General features: G+C 44.1%; 1 protein-coding gene across 1 annotated transcript in view; it reads left to right on the forward strand.

Moving 5' to 3' along the window:
* LOC311228131 (disco-interacting protein 2 homolog A-like) overlaps positions 1-24,867 on the forward strand; it is a gene marked incomplete at its 5' end in the record, with an annotated part of 215,683 nt that overhangs the window by 4,127 nt on the left and 186,689 nt on the right. Inside the window, 2 exons of the mRNA XM_084314044.1 lie at positions 9,188-9,307; positions 13,724-13,843. Coding sequence (XP_084170170.1) covers positions 9,188-9,307; positions 13,724-13,843 — 240 coding nt within the window. The remainder of the gene's footprint in view (positions 1-9,187; positions 9,308-13,723; positions 13,844-24,867) is intronic.

Raw genomic sequence — 24,867 nt, forward strand, 5'->3', positions numbered from 1 at the left:
ATGATGCTACAGTATGATGTTACAGTATGATGTTACAGTATGATGCTACAGTATGATGTTACAGTATGATGCTACAGTATGATGTTACAGTATGATACTACAGTATGATGTTACAGTATGATACTACAGTATGATGTTACAGTATGATGTTACAGTATGATGCTACAGTATGATGCTACAGTATGATGTTACAGTATGATGCTACAGTATGATGTTACGGTATGATGTTACGGTATGATGTTACAGTATGATGCTACAGTATGATGCTACAGTATGATGCTACAGTATGATGCTACAGTATGATGCTACAGTATGATGTTACAGTATGATGCTACAGTATGATGTTACAGTATGATGCTACAGTATGATGTTACAGTATGATGTTACGGTATGATGTTACAGTATGATGCTACAGTATGATGCTACAGTATGATGCTACAGTATGATGCTACAGTATGATGCTACAGTATGATGCTACAGTATGATGTTACAGTATGATGCTACAGTATGATGTTACAGTATGATGCTACAGTATGATGTTACAGTATGATGTTACAGTATGATGTTACAGTATGATACTACAGTATGATGTTACAGTATGATGTTACAGTATGATGTTACAGTATGATGTTACAGTATGATACTACATTATGATGTTACAGTATGATACTACAGTATGATGATACTACAGTATGATGTTACAGTATGATGTTACAGTATGATGTTACAGTATGATGTTACAGTATGATACTACATTATGATGTTACAGTATGATGCTACAGTATGATGTTACAGTATGATACTACAGTATGATGTTACAGTATGATGTTACAGTATGATGTTACAGTATGATGTTACAGTATGATACTACATTATGATGTTACAGTATGATGCTACAGTATGATGTTACAGTATGATGCTACAGTATGATGCTACAGTATGATGTTACAGTATGATGTTACAGTATGATGTTACAGTATGATACTACAGTATGATGTTACAGTATGATGCTACAGTATGATGTTACAGTATGATACTACAGTATGATGTTACAGTATGATACTACAGTATGATGTTACAGTATGATGTTACAGTATGATGTTACAGTATGATGTTACAGTATGATGCTACAGTATGATGCTACAGTATGATGTTACAGTATGATGCTACAGTATGATGTTACAGTATGATGCTACAGTATGATGCTACAGTATGATGCTACAGTATGATGTTACAGTATGATGCTACAGTATGATGCTACAGTATGATGATACAGTATGATGCTACAGTATGATGCTACAGTATGATGCTACAGTATGATGTTACAGTATGATTATACAGTATGATGCTACAGTATGATGATACAGTATGATGTTACAGTATGATGTTACAGTATGATGCTACAGTATGATGTTACAGTATGATGCTACAGTATGATGCTACAGTATGATGCTACAGTATGATGTTACAGTGTGATGTTACAGTATGATGTTACAGTATGATGTTACAATATGATGCTACAGTATGATGCTACAGTATGATGTTACAGTATGATGCTACAGTATGATGTTACAGTATGATACTACAGTATGATGTTACAGTATGATGTTACAGTATGATGCTACAGTATGATGCTACAGTATGATGTTACAGTATGATGTTACAGTATGATGCTACAGTATGATGCTACAGTATGATGTTACAGTATGATGCTACAGTATGATGCTACAGTATGATGTTACAGTATGATGTTACAGTATGATGCTACAGTATGATGCTACAGTATGATGCTACAGTATGATGCTACAGTATGATGCTACATTATGATGCTACAGTATGATGTTACAGTATGATGTTACAGTATGATGTTACAGTATGATGCTACAGTATGATGCTACAGTATGATGCTACAGTATGATGTTACAGTATGATGCTACAGTATGATGTTACAGTATGATGTTACAGTATGATGGTATGATGCTACAGTATGATGCTACATTATGATGCTACAGTATGATGTTACAGTATGATGTTACAGTATGATGTTACAGTATGATGCTACAGTATGATGTTACAGTATGATGTTACAGTATGATGTTACAGTATGATGCTACAGTATGATGTTACAGTATGATGCTACAGTATGATGCTACAGTATGATGCTACAGTATGATGTTACAGTATGATGTTACAGTATGATGTTACAGTATGATGTTACAGTATGATGCTACAGTATGATGCTACAGTATGATGTTACAGTATGATGGTATGATGCTACAGTATGATGTTACAGTATGATGGTATGATGCTACAGTATGATGTTACAGTATGATGGTATGATGCTACAGTATGATGCTACAGTATGATGTTACAGTATGATGATACAGTATGATGATACAGTATGATGTTACAGTATGATGCTACAGTATGATGCTACAGTATGATACTACAGTATGATACTACAGTATGATGCTACAGTATGATGCTACAGTATGATGTTACAGTATGATGCTACAGTATGATGCTACAGTATGATGTTACAGTATGATGGTATGATGCTACAGTATGATGTTACAGTATGATGGTATGATGCTACAGTATGATGCTACAGTATGATGTTACAGTATGATGCTACAGTATGATGTTACAGTATGATGCTACAGTATGATGCTACAGTATGATGTTACAGTATGATGTTACAGTATGATGCTACAGTATGATGCTACAGTATGATGCTATATGATGCTACAGTATGATGCTACAGTATGATGCTACAGTATGATGTTACAGTATGATGTTACAGTATGATGGTACAGTATGATGCTACAGTATGATGTTACAGTATGATGTTACAGTATGATGCTACAGTATGATGCTACAGTATGATGTTACAGTATGATGTTACAGTATGATGCTACAGTATGATGTTACAGTATGATGTTACAGTATGATGCTACAGTATGATGCTACAGTATGATGCTACAGTATGATGCTACAGTATGATGCTACAGTATGATGTTACAGTATGATGTTACAGTATGATGGTATGATGCTACAGTATGATGCTACAGTATGATGTTACAGTATGATGTTACAGTATGATGTTACAGTATGATGGTATGATGCTACAGTATGATGCTACATTATGATGCTACAGTATGATGTTACAGTATGCTGTTACAGTATGATGTTACAGTATGATGTTACAGTATGATGTTACAGTATGATGTTACAGTATGATGCTACAGTATGATGCTACAGTATGATGCTACAGTATGATGCTACAGTATGATGTTACAGTATGATGTTACAGTATGATGTTACAGTATGATGGTATGATGCTACAGTATGATGCTACATTATGATGCTACAGTATGATGTTACAGTATGATGTTACAGTATGATGTTACAGTATGATGTTGCAGTATGATGTTACAGTATGATGTTACAGTATGATGCTACAGTATGATGTTACAGTATGATGTTACAGTATGATGCTACAGTATGATGCTACAGTATGATGCTACAGTATGATGCTACAGTATGATGTTACAGTATGATGTTACAGTATGATGGTATGATGCTACAGTATGATGTTACAGTATGATGCTACAGTATGATGTTACAGTATGATGCTACAGTATGATGTTACAGTATGATGTTACAGTATGATGTTACAGTATGATGCTACAGTATGATGTTACAGTATGATGTTACAGTATGATGGTATGATGCTACAGTATGATGCTACAGTATGATGTTACAGTATGATGCTACAGTATGCTGCTACAGTATGATGCTACAGTATGATGTTACAGTATGATGCTACAGTATGATGTTACAGTATGATGATACAGTATGATGTTACAGTATGATGTTACAGTATGATGCTACAGTATGATGTTACAGTATGATGTTACAGTATGATGCTACAGTATGATGCTACAGTATGATGCTACAGTATGATGCTACAGTATGATGTTACAGTATGATGCTACAGTATGATGTTACAGTATGATGGTATGATGTTACAGTATGATGCTACAGTATGATGCTACAGTATGATGATACAGTATGATGCTACAGTATGATGCTACAGTATGATGTTACAGTATGATGCTACAGTATGATGTTACAGTATGATGTTACAGTATGATGTTACAGTATGATGTTACAGTATGATGTTACAGTATGATGTTACAGTATGATGCTACAGTATGATGATACAGTATGATGCTACAGTATGATGTTACAGTATGATGATACAGTATGATGTTACAGTATGATGTTACAGTATGATGCTACAGTATGATGCTACAGTATGATGTTACAGTATGATGTTACAGTATGATGCTACAGTATGATGCTACAGTATGATGCTACAGTATGATGCTACAGTATGATGTTACAGTATGATGCTACAGTATGATGCTACAGTATGATGCTACAGTATGATGCTACAGTATGATACTACAGTATGATGATACAGTATGATGTTACAGTATGATGGTATGATGCTACAGTATGATGTTACAGTATGATGTTACAGTATGATGTTACGGTATGATGCTACAGTATGATGCTACAGTATGATGTTACAGTATGATGTTACAGTATGATGCTACAGTATGATGTTACAGTATGATGCTACAGTATGATGTTACAGTATGATGTTACAGTATGATGCTACAGTATGATGTTACAGTATGATGTTACAGTATGATGTTACAGTATGATGCTACAGTATGATGTTACAGTATGATGCTACAGTATGATGTTACAGTATGATGTTACAGTATGATGTTACAGTATGATGTTACAGTATGATGCTACAGTATGATGTTACAGTATGATGCTACAGTATGATGCTACAGTATGATGCTACAGTATGATGCTACAGTATGATGCTACAGTATGATGTTACAGTATGATGCTACAGTATGATGCTACAGTATGATGCTACAGTATGATGCTACAGTATGATACTACAGTATGATGATACAGTATGATGTTACAGTATGATGGTATGATGCTACAGTATGATGTTACAGTATGATGTTACAGTATGATGTTACGGTATGATGCTACAGTATGATGCTACAGTATGATGTTACAGTATGATGTTACAGTATGATGCTACAGTATGATGTTACAGTATGATGCTACAGTATGATGTTACAGTATGATGTTACAGTATGATGCTACAGTATGATGTTACAGTATGATGTTACAGTATGATGTTACAGTATGATGCTACAGTATGATGTTACAGTATGATGCTACAGTATGATGTTACAGTATGATGTTACAGTATGATGTTACAGTATGATGTTACAGTATGATGCTACAGTATGATGTTACAGTATGATGCTACAGTATGATGTTACAGTATGATGCTACAGTATGATGTTACAGTATGATGTTACAGTATGATGGTATGATGCTACAGTATGATGCTACAGTATGATGTTACAGTATGATGCTACATTATGATGCTACAGTATGATGTTACAGTATGATGCTACAGTATGATGCTACAGTATGATGCTACAGTATGATGTTACAGTATGATGTTACAGTATGATGCTACAGTATGATGTTACAGTATGATGTTACAGTATGATGCTACAGTATGATGCTACAGTATGATGTTACAGTATGATGTTACAGTATGATGGTATGATGCTACAGTATGATGCTACAGTATGATGTTACAGTATGATGCTACAGTATGATGCTACAGTATGATGCTACAGTATGATGTTACAGTATGATGCTACAGTATGATGCTACAGTATGATGTTACAGTATGTTACAGTATGATGCTACAGTATGTTACAGTATGATGTTACAGTATGATGTTACAGTATGATGCTACAGTATGATGCTACAGTATGATGTTACAGTATGATGATACAGTATGATGTTACAGTATGTTACAGTATGATGCTACAGTATGATGCTACAGTATCATACTTTATCAATAAATATAAAGTGTGTTTGTGTGATCTAAAGTCTGGAGAGTGGGTGCTGCAGTGTGTTGTTTGTTTAAGTGAGTGTGTGCGTGTGGGTGTGTGTGCTGTGTGCATTTGATGGTTGTTGCATAGTGTTTATTGTTCGTTTAGCAGCCTGATGGCCTGGGGATAGAAGCTTCTTCTGAGTCTTTCTGTGCTCGCCTTAAGACTCCGGTATCGCTTGCCTGACCGCAGCAGTTCAAAGAGGTAGTTGTTCGGGTGGCTGGAGTCCTTGATGATTCTCTTAGCCTTCCCCCTGCACCGCTTGTTGTAAATGTTCTGGAGGGTGCGAAGCCCCCCTCCAATTGTGCGTTCGGCTGAACGTGTCACTCTTTGTAGTCTGCTACGGTCTTGTGCAGTGCTATTCCCAAACCAGGAGGTGATGTTGCCAGTCAGGATGCTCTCTATTGTACATGAGTAGAAGTTCTTAAGGATCTTCTGACTGACTTGGAACTTCCTTAGGCGCCTGAGGAAGTAGAGGCGTTGTCGTGCCTTCTTCACAACACTGTCAATGTGTGTGGTCCATGTCAAGTCCTCGGATATGTGGGCTCCGAGGTACTTGAAACTGTTCACTCTCTCAACCGGTGCCCCGTCGATGCTGAGGGGGCTGTAGTCCTTGACCCCCGACCTCCTGAAGTCCACAATCATCTCTTTTGTTTTGCTGACGTTCAGGGAGAGGCAGTTCTCCTGACACCACTGTGACAGATTATCTACCTCTTCCAGGTAGGCCCTCTCGTCGTTGGCAGAGATCAGGCCCACCACTACTGTGTCATCAGCAAATTTGATGATTGTGTTGTTGTTCCGCTGTGCCACACAGTCATGTGTGTACAGGGAGTAGAGGAGGGGGCTCAGAACACAGCCCTGGGGGGCCCCTATGTTGAGCGTGATGGATGAGGAGGTGCAGTTACCTGCTCTTACCACCTGGGGTCTGCCCGTCAGGAAGTCCAAGACCCACTGGCAGAGGTCATAGTTCAAGCCCAGGTCCCTGAGCTTGGCTATGAGTTTGGAGGGGACTATGGTATTGAATGCTGAGCTGTAGTCGATGAACAGCATTCTCACATAGTTCCCCTGCCTCTTGTCCAGGTGTGATGCTGCTGTGTGCAGCACATGGGCTATGGCGTCCTCCGTGGACCTGTTGGGGCCATATGCAAATTGCAGGGGGTCCAGGTTGATGGGGAGGGAGGAACAGATGTAGCCCTTCACTAGCTTCTCAAAGCACTTCATGGCTATGGAGGTGAGGGCTACAGGGCGGTAGTCGTTGAGGCAAGCGGGCGTAGATTTTTTGGGTACAGGGATGATGGTGGACTTCTTCAGACAGGTGGGGATGACAGCCTGTTCCAAGGACAGGTTGAAGATGTCAGTGAATACCGGGGCCAGTTGGTCGGCACAGACTTTTAGGACGCGGCCGGGGATGCCGTCCGGTCCTGCTGCCATCCGGATATTCACTTTTTTAAAGGTCCGCCTCACCTCATGCTCTGTTACCCTGAACACTGAGTCTCCATCAGCAGACCCCCCCCCCCCCCCCCCCCCCATTGCCGTGGTTTGTAGGCTGGTGTTGTTATTACCAGCATCAAACCTCGCATAGTAGGAATTGAGATCATTTGCTAAGGAGATGTCACTGTTCAGTTTGAGGGAGGTGCCTTTGTAGTCTGTATGATGCTACAGTATGATGCTACAGTATGATGTTACAGTATGATGTTACAGTATGATGCTACAGTATGATGATACAGTATGATGCTACAGTATGATGTTACACTATGATGTTACAGTATGATGCTGCAGTATGATGTTACAGTATGATGTTACAGTATGATGTTACAGTATGATGTTACAGTATGATACTACAGTGTGAGTGTGGGTGGCTAGACCAACACTAGACCAGCACTAGACCAACATGCTACGGTATGATGTTACGGTATGTTACGGTATGATGCTACAGTATGATGCTACAGTATGATGCTACAGTATGCTGCTACAGTATGATGCTACAGTATGATACTACAGTATGATGCTACAGTATGATACTACAGTATGATGCTACAGTATGATGCTACAGTATGATGTTACAGTATGATGCTACAGTATGATGCTGCTACAGTGAAGAATTTGACATCCTGGCTGGAGTGATGCAAGGGGACACCCTTGCCCCCTTCCTTTTCATCATAGTCCTCGACTATGCGCTCAGGAAGGCCATCAATGGACGGGAGCAGGAACTTGGTCTCACAATAACCGCAAGGAGATCGAGACGACACCCCGCCATAGTCCTAACAGACCTTGACTACGCGGACAACATCAGCCTGCTCTCTGACCACGTGGAGCAGGCACAGGAACTCCTGTGCAGAGTGGAGACGGAGTGCGCCAAGGTTGGCCTTAGGCTAAATGCCAAGAAAACCGAGGTCATAATGTATAACATCCTCCCGGATCATCCACCTCTAAGGACAACAGGAGACTCTGCTCTAAAGGAAGTCGGTGATTTCAAATACCTGGGCTCGTGGGTCAACTCGTCCGAGCAAGACCTTAAAGTGAGGAAGGCGCTTGCGTGGAGGGCTCTGAGCGGCATGACCAGTGTGTGGAAATCCAACCTCCCCCGTCAAATCAAGCTTAACTTCTTTCATGCAACAGTTGAGTCTGTCCTTTTGTATGGCAGTGAATGCTGGACCTTGAAGCCCACCCTGCAGAAGTCCTTGGATGGGTGCTACACCAGAATGATGCGTGTGGTGCTCAACATCAACAGGGATGAGCATGTCACTAATGCAAACTTGTATGGGGGGGTGCTAATGGTGAGCGAGAAAGTGGCAGTCAGGAGAATGAGGCTGGCAGGTCACTGCCAGAGACATCATGAGATGCCAACCAGCAAACTTGTGCTGTGGGAACCAACACATGGGCATCGATCAGGAGGACGTCCCACATTAACCTACGTGGACGTACTCAGGAGAGATGCGGGAACAGAATGCACCGGCGAGCTAGCCAGATGCATGGAGGATCGGGATGACTGGAAGCACCGATGGAGGGCCCGTCCGAGGACGACCTAGATAGATAGACAGTATGATGTTACAGTATGATGTTACAGTATGATGCTATAGTATGATACTAGAGTGTGGGTGGCTACTGGCTAGCTGTCTTTGTATCCTCCTAGCGTAACAATCCCCTGCCTTGTTGTTGTCTCTGTTCAGGTGTAGATCCCTCTCTTCAGATTGACAACAGGACCCAGGCCTCCTCCCAGGCTGCTCTTCCAGGCTCCAAACACAACAAGCCTCGAGCCGCCAACACCCGGGATGAGCGCTTCAGATCTGGTATTCATATTTCTATACTAGGGGTGGTCCAGGTCCTATCTCAAACCTTGCCCTCTTTTCTTGATCCTCCCATCACAGCTGTTGCTTTCCTCGGACAACCTTTGTTTGGCCTTGTTTGTCCAAGGAAAGCAACAGTTGTGATTGGAGGATCAAGAAAAGAGGGTGGACCTTGATATGGATCTATTGACGGCTCTTTTATTGTGTATGCCAGAACTGTACAGCCACTGTACAACCCATGCAACCAATGATGTAATGATTATTAAACCTTTTACCCAGTAACATGTTAATCACAATATGTTATTGAAATTGATGTGCCATGGACATATAGGAATATGTTGTGTAGGTTGTAACATCTCTAATGTAGACTAGTACATCATCCAGTGATTAACCTCTTAAGCCCTAGCCATATTTTCAGAAAATTCGCCTAAAAGTACATACCCAAGTAAATGGATTGCTCCACTTCTACAAGGCCATTTACATGTTCTTGATATTTAGGGACATCTATGGACCTTGGAGAATGTATTCCCAGTGTCAAAAATATTGTGTAAGTTACTATGCTTGAGTAAATTGTAATGAACCAAAGGATAATTTATATTATTATTATCAAAATCCATCTTTGACGGTGAATAACACCATGCTAACTGTAGCTAAGGGGCTACACAACCCGGACTGTATTGAAATGTTAGATTAAACCACTACTAAAGAATATTAAATTAGCCAGACAATAGTTACACAAAATGGCGGACACTCCATTAACTGCGAGGGGACAGTGAAACCGAGTTAAACAATCACTTTAATAGGGATAGAAAGCATACATAGAATATAAACACAGATCTCCTGTTATTACTTTAATATCAATGCCACAATGTCCGAGGTAACGATAGTTCCTATGCTACGGGTACCCGACCGTTGGAGCTCTGAATGGAGTAAGACGGAGTCAGCAGCACAGGGAAAAGCAAGATGGTTGATGGAGACGGTAATTCTCTGCTACTCCAGAGAGCTGTAGACAAACTTGGGTGGTAATCCTGTCGTCGCTGGGGAGGAGGTCTCGTACGGACCGGGTTCCTGTATTCCTAGCGCCCGATGGCAGGATTGATAGCTATTATTCCAAAAAGCCCGATGGCATGGTTGCTAGCTAGTTAGCTCTTATACACTTAGATCCAACCCACATGTCGTCGTCAATAGGTAGGTAAATCCAGAACGCCGCTGGGTTTAGCTATAAGCCTCTCCACGTCACTTCCTTCACACAAGTCACTAGACTGTGCCAATAGTGGCTCGACAATATTAGGTAGTATCTAATTAGCTGTACAGCTCTCTGTCAAGATACGTTGCTGCGTCGCGCTGTTAATGCTGCCAAAACGTCTTCTTCACAACACACTCTATAGCTGGTTACCTGTGGACTGAGCCTGTTCACCCACACAGATCAATGCGCTCTCTCTCACTTGCCCGGGCATGTCTGGGCATGTCCTGAACATGTCTAGAGGGGCGCGCTCGCTGGTGCCTACAGCGTTAAGAATGGGACATATACAAAAGGCGAATGATAAATACTGGTAGGTAAACAGATGACGTGAAAATATATATCTTATATATATAAACAATATATAAGTTATACAAAATAATAAACGCAGACTTTCAGTGTTAATCTGGACCTTCAGAACACTAACATTGACCAAAAGTGAAGAATTGACACTGAACTCATTCAGCACCTTCTTGAGATCAAGTGTACAAAAAATATAAGCAAAATACAAAGGGCATATGATTTACACAGGGTAGGCTTGGGCGGTATGACGGTATTACGGTATACCAGGGTATTTCGAGATCCCGCCGGTATGATTCTCAATACCGTGACGTCACAGACTGCTATTACACTGACACTGAGTTGATTGTAGTGCACAGCACACGCCAGCAGAGGGTTACGTGGCTATCGTTCTGGGACTGGGAGCTAACGTTATAGTAGTACCTGGATGGTGCAGGGTAACTGGCTACCGTTCCGGGAGCTCACGTTGATATCTGTATGGTGCGGGGTAACTAGCTACCGTCCCGGGAGCTAACGTTGATACCTGGATGGTGCTAACTAACTAGCTACCGTCCCGGGAGCTCACGTTGATACCTGGATGGTGCTAACTAACTAGCTACCGTCCCGGGAGCTCACGTTGATACCTGGATGGTGCTAACTAACTAGCTACCGTCCCGGGAGCTCACGCTGATACCTGGATGGTGCTAACTAACTAGCTACCGTCCCGGGAGCTCACGTTGATACCTGGATGGTGCTAACTAAGTAGCTACCGTCCCGGGAGCTCACGTTGATACCTACTAACTGGCTACCGTTCTGTGATTTGTTTACTTCGAGGTTGAAGAACGGCCCTAATCTCAACGTGTTTCAATATAAGCGTTATGTATGGTGATAACGAGTATATTGTTGATGAAAATGAAAGTCATACCGTATACTGGGGTATTATGTCAGCAAGTATGATGGTATGAAAAAAATGATACCGCCCAAGCCTATTACAGGGTTTCTTGTAGATACAGTACTGAATTTTGCCATCTGGACACATTTGAAATATTAATATAGAATATAGAATATCAGGCCTATAAATGACCTTATTATGGCCAAGTCATACATCTATGGATCGGGCCAACTCTCCTCTTTCCAATGGCAGAGTTAAATCTGGATTTAGTAACACCAGGCGCCCGTTACAGGGCCGCCAAGACCGTGAATGAAATCTACTGTAAGTACAGTTACTTTTGTATAATGGCCATAGCTCTGCCATTTTCGACCGGATTGCGACACGTTTTTTTCGAGACGTTCACAGAAAGGTAAAGAAACAATCCATTGTATTTTATGGCAATAATGTTCAGGTTTGTTTGACCCGTGAGATATAATCACGAAAATGTTTCACGTCAGCCGGCTGCAGCTTTGACAGCGGCTGGTGTGAGCTAGGTAGTGTAGTTTTATGACATTTCCCTGGGTCTCCGCTTTCTTAGGACTACGACGATTTCATGATGGCGTAATTTCCTTGCATCTAAATCATCCGGTTTCTGATGCAATGCGCAGAGATTTTTATAAGCTCATATTTCGCTAATAACACTTGAAATCATTGGTAAACAAACGTACTGTAGTGCTGAAAATAATACTGAAAAATAATTTTGACTGCTGTTTTGATAGGGTTAGGGTCTTTACTCTTGGCTACATTTGAAAAAGAAACACAACATTACTTAATACGGACTGTATTGATCCATTTATGACGTGAAATAAATCTCGGCCCGGTAACAATCGGGCTTAAGCGGTTATTATTAACCCTTTCAGTCCTTAGTATATATTATGTGTTTTAGATTCCTGGTGCCTGGTTTAGATGTTGCATAGTATGATAATCTCTCTCTCTCTCTCTCTCTCTCTCTCTCTCTCTCTCTCTCTCTCTCTCTCTCTCTCTCTCTCTCTCTCTCTCTCTCTCTCTCTCTCTCTCTCTCTCTCTCTCTCTCTCTCTCTCTCACACACACATACTCACCTTGTGAACTAGGGCTGGGCGATATAACGATAACGATAAATATCGCGATATATTTTAATAATCGATATAGAATATCGAAATTTTAAAAAAAATCGTTTTTTTTTTTTTTTTTTTTTTTTTTTACCTTCAACAGGGCAGTTTTAAAACCAGAGACAGTGGACAGACTTGTCTTTCTTGCCTGCAACTTAAAGTAATGGCTTTGCTTGTCCAAATGACAATACTGACCAAATTCAGTTTTCTTTTTCTCTTGTCCATTTATTTTGTTTGCTTTCTAATTTAAAATACATTTTGAAACCGTCTGTACACAGTAGGCTATGTGTGCTAGCAGAACTAGACTCCAGTCACGAGTCACAGTGCACATGTGCGGTGGTTTGTCCACCAAAAAAGCGCCAAAAGATCGAAAATAAACTAGCAGAGCCAGAACTGTTCAACTCCACAGCCAGCAGAGAAGCCGGTTTACTTTAGCTTTTAAACCAGCTGCAGCCTGAGAACTGGAGTGTGAGGGGATGTAACACTAAAGATGGCGGCAATGACAAAGAATTGCTGCAAAATAAACATACATCTGTTGTTAAATTTTTTTTTTTTTTTTTTTTTTTTTATACTTATAACAATTCGATAATTATCGATATCGAGAAATAAAATAAAATTATCATATCGTTATCGCGATATGATTTTTTTCCATATCGCCCAGCCCTATTGTGAACTCTCTTTTGCTTTTGCTCTGCTAATGTCCTCTACTCTCTCTCCCTCTTTCTCTCCCATTTTCCCTCCTCTCCCATTCTGTCTGTCTCTCTGTCTCTCTCTCTCTCTCTCTCTCTCTCTCTCTCTCTCTCTCTCTCTCTCTCTCTCTCTCTCTCTCTCTCTCTCTCTCTCTCTCTCTCTCTCTCTCTCTGTAAATGTGTTGGGTCAGATTTGCACACAGAAGCCGTCCAAGCAGCCTTGGCCAAGTACAAAGAGAGGAAGATGCCCATGCCGTCCAAGAGACGATCTGTGCTCGTTCAGTCCTCTGTAGAGGCATGCACCCCACCAGGTTAGTCCTCTGTAGAGACATGCACCCCACCAGGTTAGTCCTCTGTAGATACATGCACCCCACCAGGTTAGTCCTCTGTAGAGACATGCACCCCACCAGGTTAGTCCTCTGTAGAGGCATGCACCCCACCAGGTTAGTCCTATGTAGAGACATGCACCCCACCAGGTTAGTCCTCTGTAGAGACATGCACCCCACCAGGTTAGTCCACTAGTTAGTCAACTAGTTAGTCATCTGTAGAGACATGCACCCCACCATGTTAGTCCACCAGGTTAATCCTCTGTAGAAACATGCACCCCACCAGGTTAGTCCACTAGTTAGTCCTCTGTAGAGGCATGCACCCCACCAGGTTAGTCCACTAGTTAGTCCTCTGTAGAGGCATGCACCCCACCAGGTTAGTCCTCTGTAGAGACATGCACCACACCAGGTTAGTCCACTAGTTAGTCCACTAGTTAGTCCTCTGTAGAGACATGCACCCCACCAGGTTAGTCCACTAGTTAGTCCTCTGTAGAGGCATGCACCCCACCAGGTTAGTCCACTAGTTAGTCCTCTGTAGAGACATGCACCCCACCAGGTTAGTCCACTAGTTAGTCCTCTGTAGAGACATGCACCCCACCAGGTTAGTCCACTAGTTAGTCATCTGTAGAGACATGCACCCCACCAGGTTAGTCCACTAGTTAGTCATCTGTAGAGACATGCACCCCACCAGGTTAGTCCACTAGTTAGTCCTCTGTAGAGGCATGCACCCCACCAGGTTAGTCCACTAGTTAGTCCTCTGTAGAGACATGCACCCCACCAGGTTAGTCAACTAGTTAGTCCACTAGTTAGTCCTCTGTAGATACATGCACCCCACCAGGTTAGTCCACTAGTTAGTCCTATGTAGAGGCATGCACCCCACCAGGTTAGTCCACTAGTTAGTCATCTGTAGATACATGCACCCCACCAGGTTAGTCCACTAGTTAGTCCTATGTAGAGGCATGTACCCCACCAGGTTAGTCCACTAGTTAGTCCTATGTAGAGGCATGCACCCCACCAGGTTAGTCCACTAGTTAGTCCACTAGTTAGTCCTCTGTAGAGACATGCACCCCACCAGGTTAGTCCACTAGTTAGTCATATGTAGAGGCATGCACCCCACCAGGTTAGTCCTCTGTAGAGACATGCACCCCACCAGGTTAGTCCACTAGTTAGTCCACTAGTTAGTCCTCTGTAGAGGCATGCACCCCACCAGGTTAGTCCACTAGTTAGTCCTCTGTAGAGACATGCACCCCACCAGGTTAGTCCACTAGTTAGTCATCTGTAGAGGCATGCACCCCATCAGGTTAGTCAACTAGTTAGTCCACTAGTTAGTCCTCTGTAGAGACATGCACCCCACCAGGTTAGTCCACTAGTTAGTCCTCTGTAGAGACATGCACCCCACCAGGTTAGTCCACTAGTTAGTCCACTAGTTAGTCCTCTGTAGAGACATGCACCCCACCAGGTTAGTCCACTAGTTAGTCCTCTGTAGAGACATGCACCCCACCAGGTTAGTCCACTAGTTAGTCCACTAGTTAGTCCTCTGTAGAGACATGCACCCCACCAGGTTAGTCCACTAGTTAGTCCTCTGTAGAGGCATGCACCCCACCAGGTTAGTCCACTAGTTAGTCCTCTGTAGAGGCATGCACCCCATCAGGTTAGTCCACTAGTTAGTCCTCTGTAGAGACATGCACCCCACCAGGTTAGTCCTCTGTAGAGGCATGCACCCCACCAGGTTAGTCCACTAGTTAGTCCACTAGTTAGTCCTCTGTAGAGACATGCACCCCACCAGGTTAGTCCACTAGTTAGTCCTCTGTAGAGACATGCACCCCACCAGGTTAGTCCACTAGTTAGTCCACTAGTTAGTCCTCTGTAGAGACATGCACCCCACCAGATTAGTCCACTAGTTAGTCCTCTGTAGGGGCATGCACCCCACCAGGTTAGTCAACTAGTTAGTCCTCTGTAGAGACATGCACCCCACCAGGTTAGTCCACTAGTTAGTCCTCTGTAGAGACATGCACCACACCAGGTTAGTCCACTAGTTAGTCCTCTGTAGAGACATGCACCCCACCAGGTTAGTCCACTAGTTAGTCCTCTGTAGAGGCATGCACCCCACCAGGTTAGTCCACTAGTTAGTCCTCTGTAGTGGCATGCACCCCACCAGGTTAGTCCACTAGTTAGTCCACTAGTTAGTCCTCTGTAGAGACATGTACCCCACCAGGTTAGTCCACTAGTTAGTCCTCTGTAGAGACATGCACCCCACCAGGTTAGTCCACTAGTTAGTCCACTAGTTAGTCCTCTGTAGAGACATGCACCCCACCAGGTTAGTCCACTAGTTAGTCCTCTGTAGAGGCATGCACCCCACCAAGTTAGTCCACTAGCTAGTCCTCTGTAGAGGCATGCACCCCACCAGGTTAGTCCACTAGTTAGTCCACTAGTTAGTCCTCTGTAGATGCATGCACCCCACCAGGTTAGTCCTCTGTAGAGACATGCACCCCACCAGGTTAGTCCTCTGTAGAGACATGCACCCCACCAGGTTAGTCCTCTGTAGAGGCATGCACCCCACCAGGTTAGTCCACTAGTTAGTCTTCTGTAGATGCATGCACCCCACCAGGTTAGTCCACTAGTTAGTCCTCTGTAGAGACATGCACCCCACCAGGTTAGTCTACTAGTTAGTCCTCTGTAGAGACATGCACCCCACCAGGTTAGTCAACTAGTTAGTCCTCTGTAGAGACATGCACCCCACCATGTTAGTCCACTAGTTAGTCCTCTGTAGAGACATGCACCCCACCAGGTTAGTCCACTAGTTAGTCCTCTGTAGAGACATGCACCCCACCAGGTTAGTCCTCTGTAGAGACATGCACCCCACCAGGTTAGTCCACTAGTTAGTCCTCTGTAGTGGCATGCACCCCACCAGGTTAGTCCACTAGTTAGTCCACTAGTTAGTCCTCTGTAGAGACATGCACCCCACCAGGTTAGTCCACTAGTTAGTCCTCTGTAGAGACATGCACCCCACCAGGTTAGTCCACTAGTTAGTCCACTAGTTAGTCCTCTGTAGAGACATGCACCCCACCAGGTTAGTCCACTAGTTAGTCCTCTGTAGAGACATGCACCCCACCAGGTTAGTCCACTAGTTAGTCCACTAGTTAGTCCTCTGTAGAGACATGCACCCCACCAGGTTAGTCCACTAGTTAGTCCTCTGTAGAGGCATGCACCCCACCAGGTTAGTCCACTAGTTAGTCCTCTGTAGAGACATGCACCCCACCAGGTTAGTCCACTAGTTAGTCCTCTGTAGAGACATGCACCCCACCAGGTTAGTCCACTAGTTAGTCCTCTGTAGAGGCATGCACCCCACCAAGTTAGTCCACTAGCTAGTCCTCTGTAGAGGCATGCACCCCACCAGGTTAGTCCACTAGTTAGTCCACTAGTTAGTCCTCTGTAGATGCATGCACCCCACCAGGTTAGTCCTCTGTAGAGACATGCACCCCACCAGGTTAGTCCTCTGTAGAGACATGCACCCCACCAGGTTAGTCCACTAGTTAGTCTTCTGTAGAGGCATGCACCCCACCAGGTTAGTCCACTAGTTAGTCCTCTGTAGAGACATGCACCCCACCAGGTTAGTCTACTAGTTAGTCCTCTGTAGAGGCATGCACCCCACCAGGTTAGTCAACTAGTTAGTCCTCTGTAGAGACATGCACCCCACCATGTTAGTCCACTAGTTAGCCCTCTGTAGAGACATGCACCCCACCAGGTTAGTCCACTAGTTAGTCCTCTGTAGAGACATGCACCCCACCAGGTTAGTCCTCTGTAGAGACATGCACCCCACCAGGTTAGTCCACTAGTTATTCCTCTGTAGAGGCATGCACCCCACCAGGTTAGTCCACTAGTTAGTCCACTAGTTAGTCCTCTGTAGATACATGCACCCCACCAGGTTAGTCCACTAGTTAGTCCTCTGTAGAGACATGCACCCCACCAGGTTAGTCCACTAGTTAGTCCACTAGTTAGTCCTCTGTAGATACATGCACCCCACCAGGTTAGTCCACTAGTTAGTCCTCCGTAGAGGCATGCACCCCACCACGTTAGTCCACTAGTTAGTCGTCTGTAGAGGCATGCACCCCACCAGGTTAGTCCACTAGTTAGTCCTCTGTAGAGACATGCACCCCACCAGGTTAGTCCACTAGTTAGTCCTCTGTAGAGACATGCACCCCACCAGGTTAGTCCTCTGTAGAGACATGCACCCCACCAGGTTAGTCCACTAGTTATTCCTCTGTAGAGGCATGCACCCCACCAGGTTAGTCCACTAGTTAGTCCACTAGTTAGTCCTCTGTAGAGACATGCACCCCACCAGGTTAGTCCACTAGTTAGTCCTCTGTAGAGGCATGCACCCCACCAGGTTAGTCCACTAGCTAGTCCTCTGTAGAGGCATGCACCCCACCAGGTTAGTCCACTAGTTAGTCCACTAGTTAGTCCTCTGTAGATACATTCACCCCACCAGGTTAGTCCACTAGATAGTCCTCTGTAGAGGCATGCACCCCACCAGGTTAGTCCACCAGGTTAGTCCACTAGTTAGTCCTCTGTAGAGACATGCACCCCACCAGGTTAGTCCACTAGTTAGTCCTCTGTAGAGGCATGTACCCCACCAGGTTAGTCCACTAGCTAGTCCTCTGTAGAGGCATGCACCCCACCAGGTTAGTCCACTAGTTAGTCCTCTGTAGAGGCATGCACCCCACCAGGTTAGTCCACTAGTTAGTCTTCTGTAGAGGCATGCACCCCACCAGGTTAGTCCACTAGTTAGTCCACTAGTTAGTCCTCTGTAGAGACATGCACCCCACCAGGTTAGTCCACTAGTTAGTCCACTAGTTAGTCCTCTGTAGATACATGCACCCCACCAGGTTAGTCCACTAGTTAGTCCTCCGTAGAGGCATGCACCCCACCACGTTAGTCCACTAGTTAGTCGTCTGTAGAGGCATGCACCCCACCAGGTTAGTCCACTAGTTAGTCCTCTGTAGAGACATGCACCCCACCAGGTTAGTCCACTAGTTAGTCCTCTGTAGAGACATGCACCCCACCAGGTTAGTCCTCTGTAGAGACATGCACCCCACCAGGTTAGTCCACTAGTTATTCCTCTGTAGAGGCATGCACCCCACCAGGTTAGTCCACTAGTTAGTCCACTAGTTAGTCCTCTGTAGAGACATGCACCCCACCAGGTTAGTCCACTAGTTAGTCCTCTGTAGAGGCATGCACCCCACCAGGTTAGTCCACTAGCTAGTCCTCTGTAGAGGCATGCACCCCACCAGGTTAGTCCACTAGTTAGTCCACTAGTTAGTCCTCTGTAGATACATTCACCCCACCAGGTTAGTCCACTAGATAGTCCTCTGTAGAGGCATGCACCCCACCAGGTTAGTCCACCAGGTTAGTCCACTAGTTAGTCCTCTGTAGAGACATGCACCCCACCAGGTTAGTCCACTAGTTAGTCCTCTGTAGAGGCATGTACCCCACCAGGTTAGTCCACTAGCTAGTCCTCTGTAGAGGCATGCACCCCACCAGGTTAGTCCACTAGTTAGTCCTCTGTAGAGGCATGCACCCCACCAGGTTAGTCCACTAGTTAGTCTTCTGTAGAGGCATGCACCCCACCAGGTTAGTCCACTAGTTAGTCCTCTGTAGAGGCATGCATCCCACCAGGTTAGTCCACTAGTTAGTCTTCTGTAGAGGCATGCACCCCACCAGGTTAGTCAACTAGTTAGTCCTCTGTAGAGGCATGCACCCCACCAGGTTAGTCCACTAGTTAGTCCTCTGTAGAGGCATGCACCCCACCAGGTTAGTCCACTAGTTAGTCCACTAGTTAGTCCTCTGTAGAGGCATGCACCCCACCAGGTCAGTCCACTAGTTAGTCCACTAGTTAGTCCTCTGTAGAGGCATGCACCCCACCAGGTCAGTCCACTAGTTAGTCCACTAGTTAGTCCTCTGTAGAGGCATGCACCCCACCAGGTTAGTCCACTAGTTAGTCCTCTGTAGAGGCATGCACCCCACCAGGTTAGTCTACTAGTTAGTCCTCTGTAGAGGCATGCACCCCACCAGGTCAGTCCACTAGTTAGTCCTCTGTAGATACATGCAACCCACCAGGTTAGTCCACTAGTTAGTCCTCTGTAGAGGCATGCACCCCACCAGGTTAGTCAACTAGTTAGTCCTCTGTAGATACATGCACCCCACCAGGTTAGTCCACTAGTTAGTCCTCTGTAGAGGCATGCACCCCACCAGGTTAGTCCACTAGTTAGTCCACTAGTTAGTCCTCTGTAGAGACATGCACCCCACCAGGTTAGTCCACTAGTTATTCATCTGTAGAGGCATGCACCCCACCAGGTTAGTCCACTAGCTAGTCCTCTGTAGAGGCATGCACCCCACCAGGTTAGTCCACTAGTTAGTCCACTAGTTAGTCCTCTGTAGATACATTCACCCCACCAGGTTAGTCCACTAGATAGTCCTCTGTAGAGGCATGCACCCCACCAGGTTAGTCCACCAGGTTAGTCCACTAGTTAGTCCTCTGTAGAGACATGCACCCCACCAGGTTAGTCCACTAGTTAGTCCTCTGTAGAGGCATGCACCCCACCAGGTTAGTCCACTAGCTAGTCCTCTGTAGAGGCATGCACCCCACCAGGTTAGTCCACTAGTTAGTCCTCTGTAGAGGCATGCACCCCACCAGGTTAGTCCACTAGTTAGTCCTCTGTAGAGGCATGCACCCCACCAGGTTAGTCCACTAGTTAGTCCACTAGTTAGTCCTCTGTAGAGGCATGCACCCCACCATGTTAGTCCACTAGTTAGTCCTCTGTAGAGGCATGCACCCCACCAGGTTAGTCCACTAGTTAGTCTTCTTTAGAGGCATGCACCCCACCAGGTTAGTCAACTAGTTAGTCCTCTGTAGAGACATGCACCCCACCAGGTTAGTCCACTAGTTAGTCATCTGTAGAGGCATGTACCCCACCAGGTTAGTCCACTAGTTAGTCCACTAGTTAGTCATCTGTAGATACATGCACCCCACCAGGTTAGTCCACTAGTTAGTCCTCTGTAGAGGCATGCACCCCACCAGGTTAGTCAACTAGTTAGTCCTCTGTAGAGACATGCACCCCACCAGGTTAGTCCACTAGTTAGTCCTCTGTAGAGGCATGCACCCCACCAGGTTAGTCCACTAGTTAGTTCTCTGTAGAGGCATGCACCCCACCAGCTTAGTCCACTAGTTAGTCCTCTGTAGAGGCATGCACCCCACCAGGTTAGTCCACTAGTTAGTCCTCTGTAGAGGCATGCGCCCCACCAGGTTAGTCCACTAGTTAGTCCACTAGTTAGTCCTCTGTAGAGACATGCACCCCATCAGGTTAGTCCACTAGTTAGTCCTCTGTAGAGACATGCACCCCACCAGGTTAGTCCACTAGTTAGTCCTCTGTAGAGGCATGCATCCCACCAGGTTAGTCCACTAGTTAGTCCTCTGTAGAGGCATGCACCCCACCAGGTTAGTCCACTAGTTAGTCCACTAGTTAGTCCTATGTAGATACATGCACCCCACCAGGTTAGTCCACTAGTTAGTCCTCTGTAGAGGCATGCACCCCACCAGGTTAGTCCACTAGTTAGTCCACTAGTTAGTCATCTGTAGATACATGCACCCCACCATGTTAGTCCACTAGTTAGTCCTCTGTAGAGACATGCACCCCACCAGGTTAGTCCACTAGTTAGTCCTCTGTAGAGACATGCACCCCACCAGGTTAGTCCACTACTTAGTCCTCTGTAGAGGCATGCACCCCACCAGGTTAGTCCACTAGTTAGTCCTCTGTAGAGGCATGCACCCCACCAGGTTATTCCACTAGTTAGTCCTCTGTAGAGGCATGCACCCCACCAGGTTAGTCCACTAGTTAGTCCTCTGTAGAGACATGCACCCCACCATGTTAGTCCACTAGTTAGTCCTCTGTAGAGACATGCACCCCACTAGGTTATTCCCACAATACACCTGGGCTAAAGGGGATTCTGGGTACACTTGTACATAAAAAAAACAAAAAATAACTCATACACACAGGTGTAGGTGCACACACACACACACACACACACACACACACACACACACACACACACACACACACACACAGGCCAAGATTTGGCACATTGAAAAACATGAAAATGCTCACCACACACACACACACACACACACACACACACACACACACACACACACACTGCTCTATCTGGTTTGTTTCTACACAGACTGTATTGTTTACATGCGCTCCAGTGAGCATGGATGTGTAGGGTCCTGAGCAGGGGTGGGCAATTATTTTTCCCGGGGGGCCGAATGAGCAACTGAAAATATGTTGGAGGGCCGGGCCAAAATTCCAAACTCAATTATGCATAATATACATTTTATTTCTATATAAAAAGCAGTAAATGGCATTGTTTTGACCCCTGGTAATAGTGTATGTTATTATTTGGCAATTAAAAGGTGAGGTTAGCTTTCAAAAATATCATTTATTCAAATAGAATTTATTTCCAAAATGATAAACAAAATGTGAAACATTAATAACAAAGGACAAGGATGTATGAACAAGTGCTATACAAATAAAGTTATTATTTTGAGTTTCATATACTATTGAAACAAGGATTTTCTTAGCTTTCTAAAGACATCACATCATCTTATAGCCAAAATAAACAAGACATGTCACTGAACTGTGTAAAGAAAAGTGTCCCAGTTGTGTAGCCTTTTTTACTTTACATGCCTATATTAAACATTTAATGTTTTCAGAACTGTGCAAAAAAAAGAAAAAAAAATATCAAGTGTCTCATTTCACTTGTTATATTTCCACATTTTAGTGTTCTTCAGTTCTTTTTTTTCATTCAGTGTGAGAAATCCAGTCTCTGTTGAGCTTTAACAAGTCCATCAAAGTCAGGTTGCATGTCTGAGATGGAGATGCGAAGCACAGCTGCCAGATGTTCATCAGTGAGAGAGGATCTGTACCTGGACTTGGTAAACGTCATGACTGAGAATGTCTGTTCACATATGTAGGTGGATCCAAAGAGAACCAACATCTTCTGAGCATGTCTCCTCATGTTTGGAAAGTTCTCCTCCTTGAGAGCAGAGTAGAACTCTAGCAGTGATGCTGACTTAAAGTGCTCTTTCAGTAGTGAATCAGACTGCAGGTCAATGAGTTCAAGCTGAACATCAGTGGGTGCACTATCAACACTGCAGGTAAAGGGAGAGGAAACCAGCTGCATTTCATCCTCAACCTTTTTGAAATCTTGAAAACGCCTTGAAAATTCATCATGCAGTGCTCCTAACATGGATGAGTACCTGTGCCGGTGATCAGCTGATGGTTTGACTTCTTTCAGGGTTTTCATGTGTTCGAGATTGTTGCTGCCTAGTTGCCTTGAAATTAATTGCAAATAAAAAAAATGTAATCTACCTACCTCAGTTGTGAAAAAAAACTACACTTTCGACAGTTTTCGGCTTGTCATTGCCCCGACTGCTTTGTTGTTGAATCAAGTCAAATCCTAGGTAAGCGTATATTGTGCGTGTGAACGTTGACATGAAAAGAAAAAATGTAAAAAATAAAATAAAATAAAAATTTGATTATTTTAATTTTTTTTTTTTAATTTTTTTTATTATCATGTAATCTTTCGCGGGCCGGTCAGAATCATCCCGCGCGCCGTATCCGGCCCGCGGGCCGTACAATGCCCAGGTCTGGTCCTGAGGGTGTGCCCAGCAGCAGGGTGGCCTTTACAAGCATTATTTGCTGGAGAGAGATGTGTAGTTGGATGAATGTGTCCATTCTTCCTCTGCGGTCCAGAAGACAGGCTGTTCCTACTGTTCCTGCTGTTCCCAGGCCCCCCTCCTCCCACACGAGCTACAGAAAACAGGCTGTTCCTGCTGTTCCCAGGCCCCCCCTCCTCCCACACGAGCTACAGAAAACAGGCTGTTCCTGCTGTTCCCAGGCCCCCCCCTCCTCCCACACAAGCTATTTTTTATTTGACAGGACATGCTTTTTGTGTCGCCCATAATGTATTTTTTTTAAATTTTTTATTATCTTTTCCCCCCTGGTGGCGCCACCCAGCCGCCACCCATAATGTATTGTATAATCATCCAGTAAGATATACATTTGTGATGTACAGTGTCACAATTCTTATGTATCACAGTATGCATTTGTAATAATATCGCTATCATGGTTAAGTATTGTGATAGTAACGTAGTAATAGGTATCAGGTCATTCCCACCCATAATTCACTGAAAATCTAGCCTCTGAAACACTTCTCTGGTCCCTAGTCCCCCATGTGTTATCAGTCCCATGCGTTGTGCTGAGCATAGGCGGCGGATAATGAAGGCTAGGGTAGGCTAAGCCTACCCAAATGTTATGTTGGGAATTTTTTAACTTATATATGTGAGCAGCATTATAGAGGCTACGCTACTGTATTGTGTGTGTGTGTTGTCGCTGCTGCCCCCTGGTGACAATCTGGTGATTATGGGTAGGCTCAGGTTAAATAATGTAGCCAATCACATCCTGATCCTGCTGCAAAGCATAATTTATATTTATGTAAAGTAAACATCTGCATTCCGAATTTCCGCCCTCCAATCGCTTTGTAGCAAACACCAGCTCGCTATTTTGAGCAAAATTTCTAAAAGCAAAATGGATATACGGTCTTTTTCCAAGGCAAAATATAAACAAAGTAATTCAGAAGCTGCCAGCACCAGCACCAGCTGCCCCTGGGCATAACACCGGATCACCTGAGGCTATTGTATGTTGCTTTATCTTGGCAAACAAGGGTGTGCTCTACGAGGGCATGATGAGAGTCAGAGTTCATCAAATCGTGGACACTTTTTAGAGCTACTGTACTGTATGTACATTTACATTTAGTCATTTAGCTGACGCTTTTATCCAAAGCGACTTACAAGTTTTGTACAACAAGACAGCAGGAAGGGTACAACTCTATCAGCTGAGTAACAATGTTCATCAAAGTGTTGAGTGCTATAGTGTAGGTTAGTATATTAG

The sequence above is a fragment of the Notolepis coatsorum genome (assembly GCF_963971535.1).
Source record: "Notolepis coatsorum genome assembly, chromosome: 5".
Lineage (NCBI taxonomy): Eukaryota > Metazoa > Chordata > Actinopteri > Aulopiformes > Paralepididae > Notolepis > Notolepis coatsorum.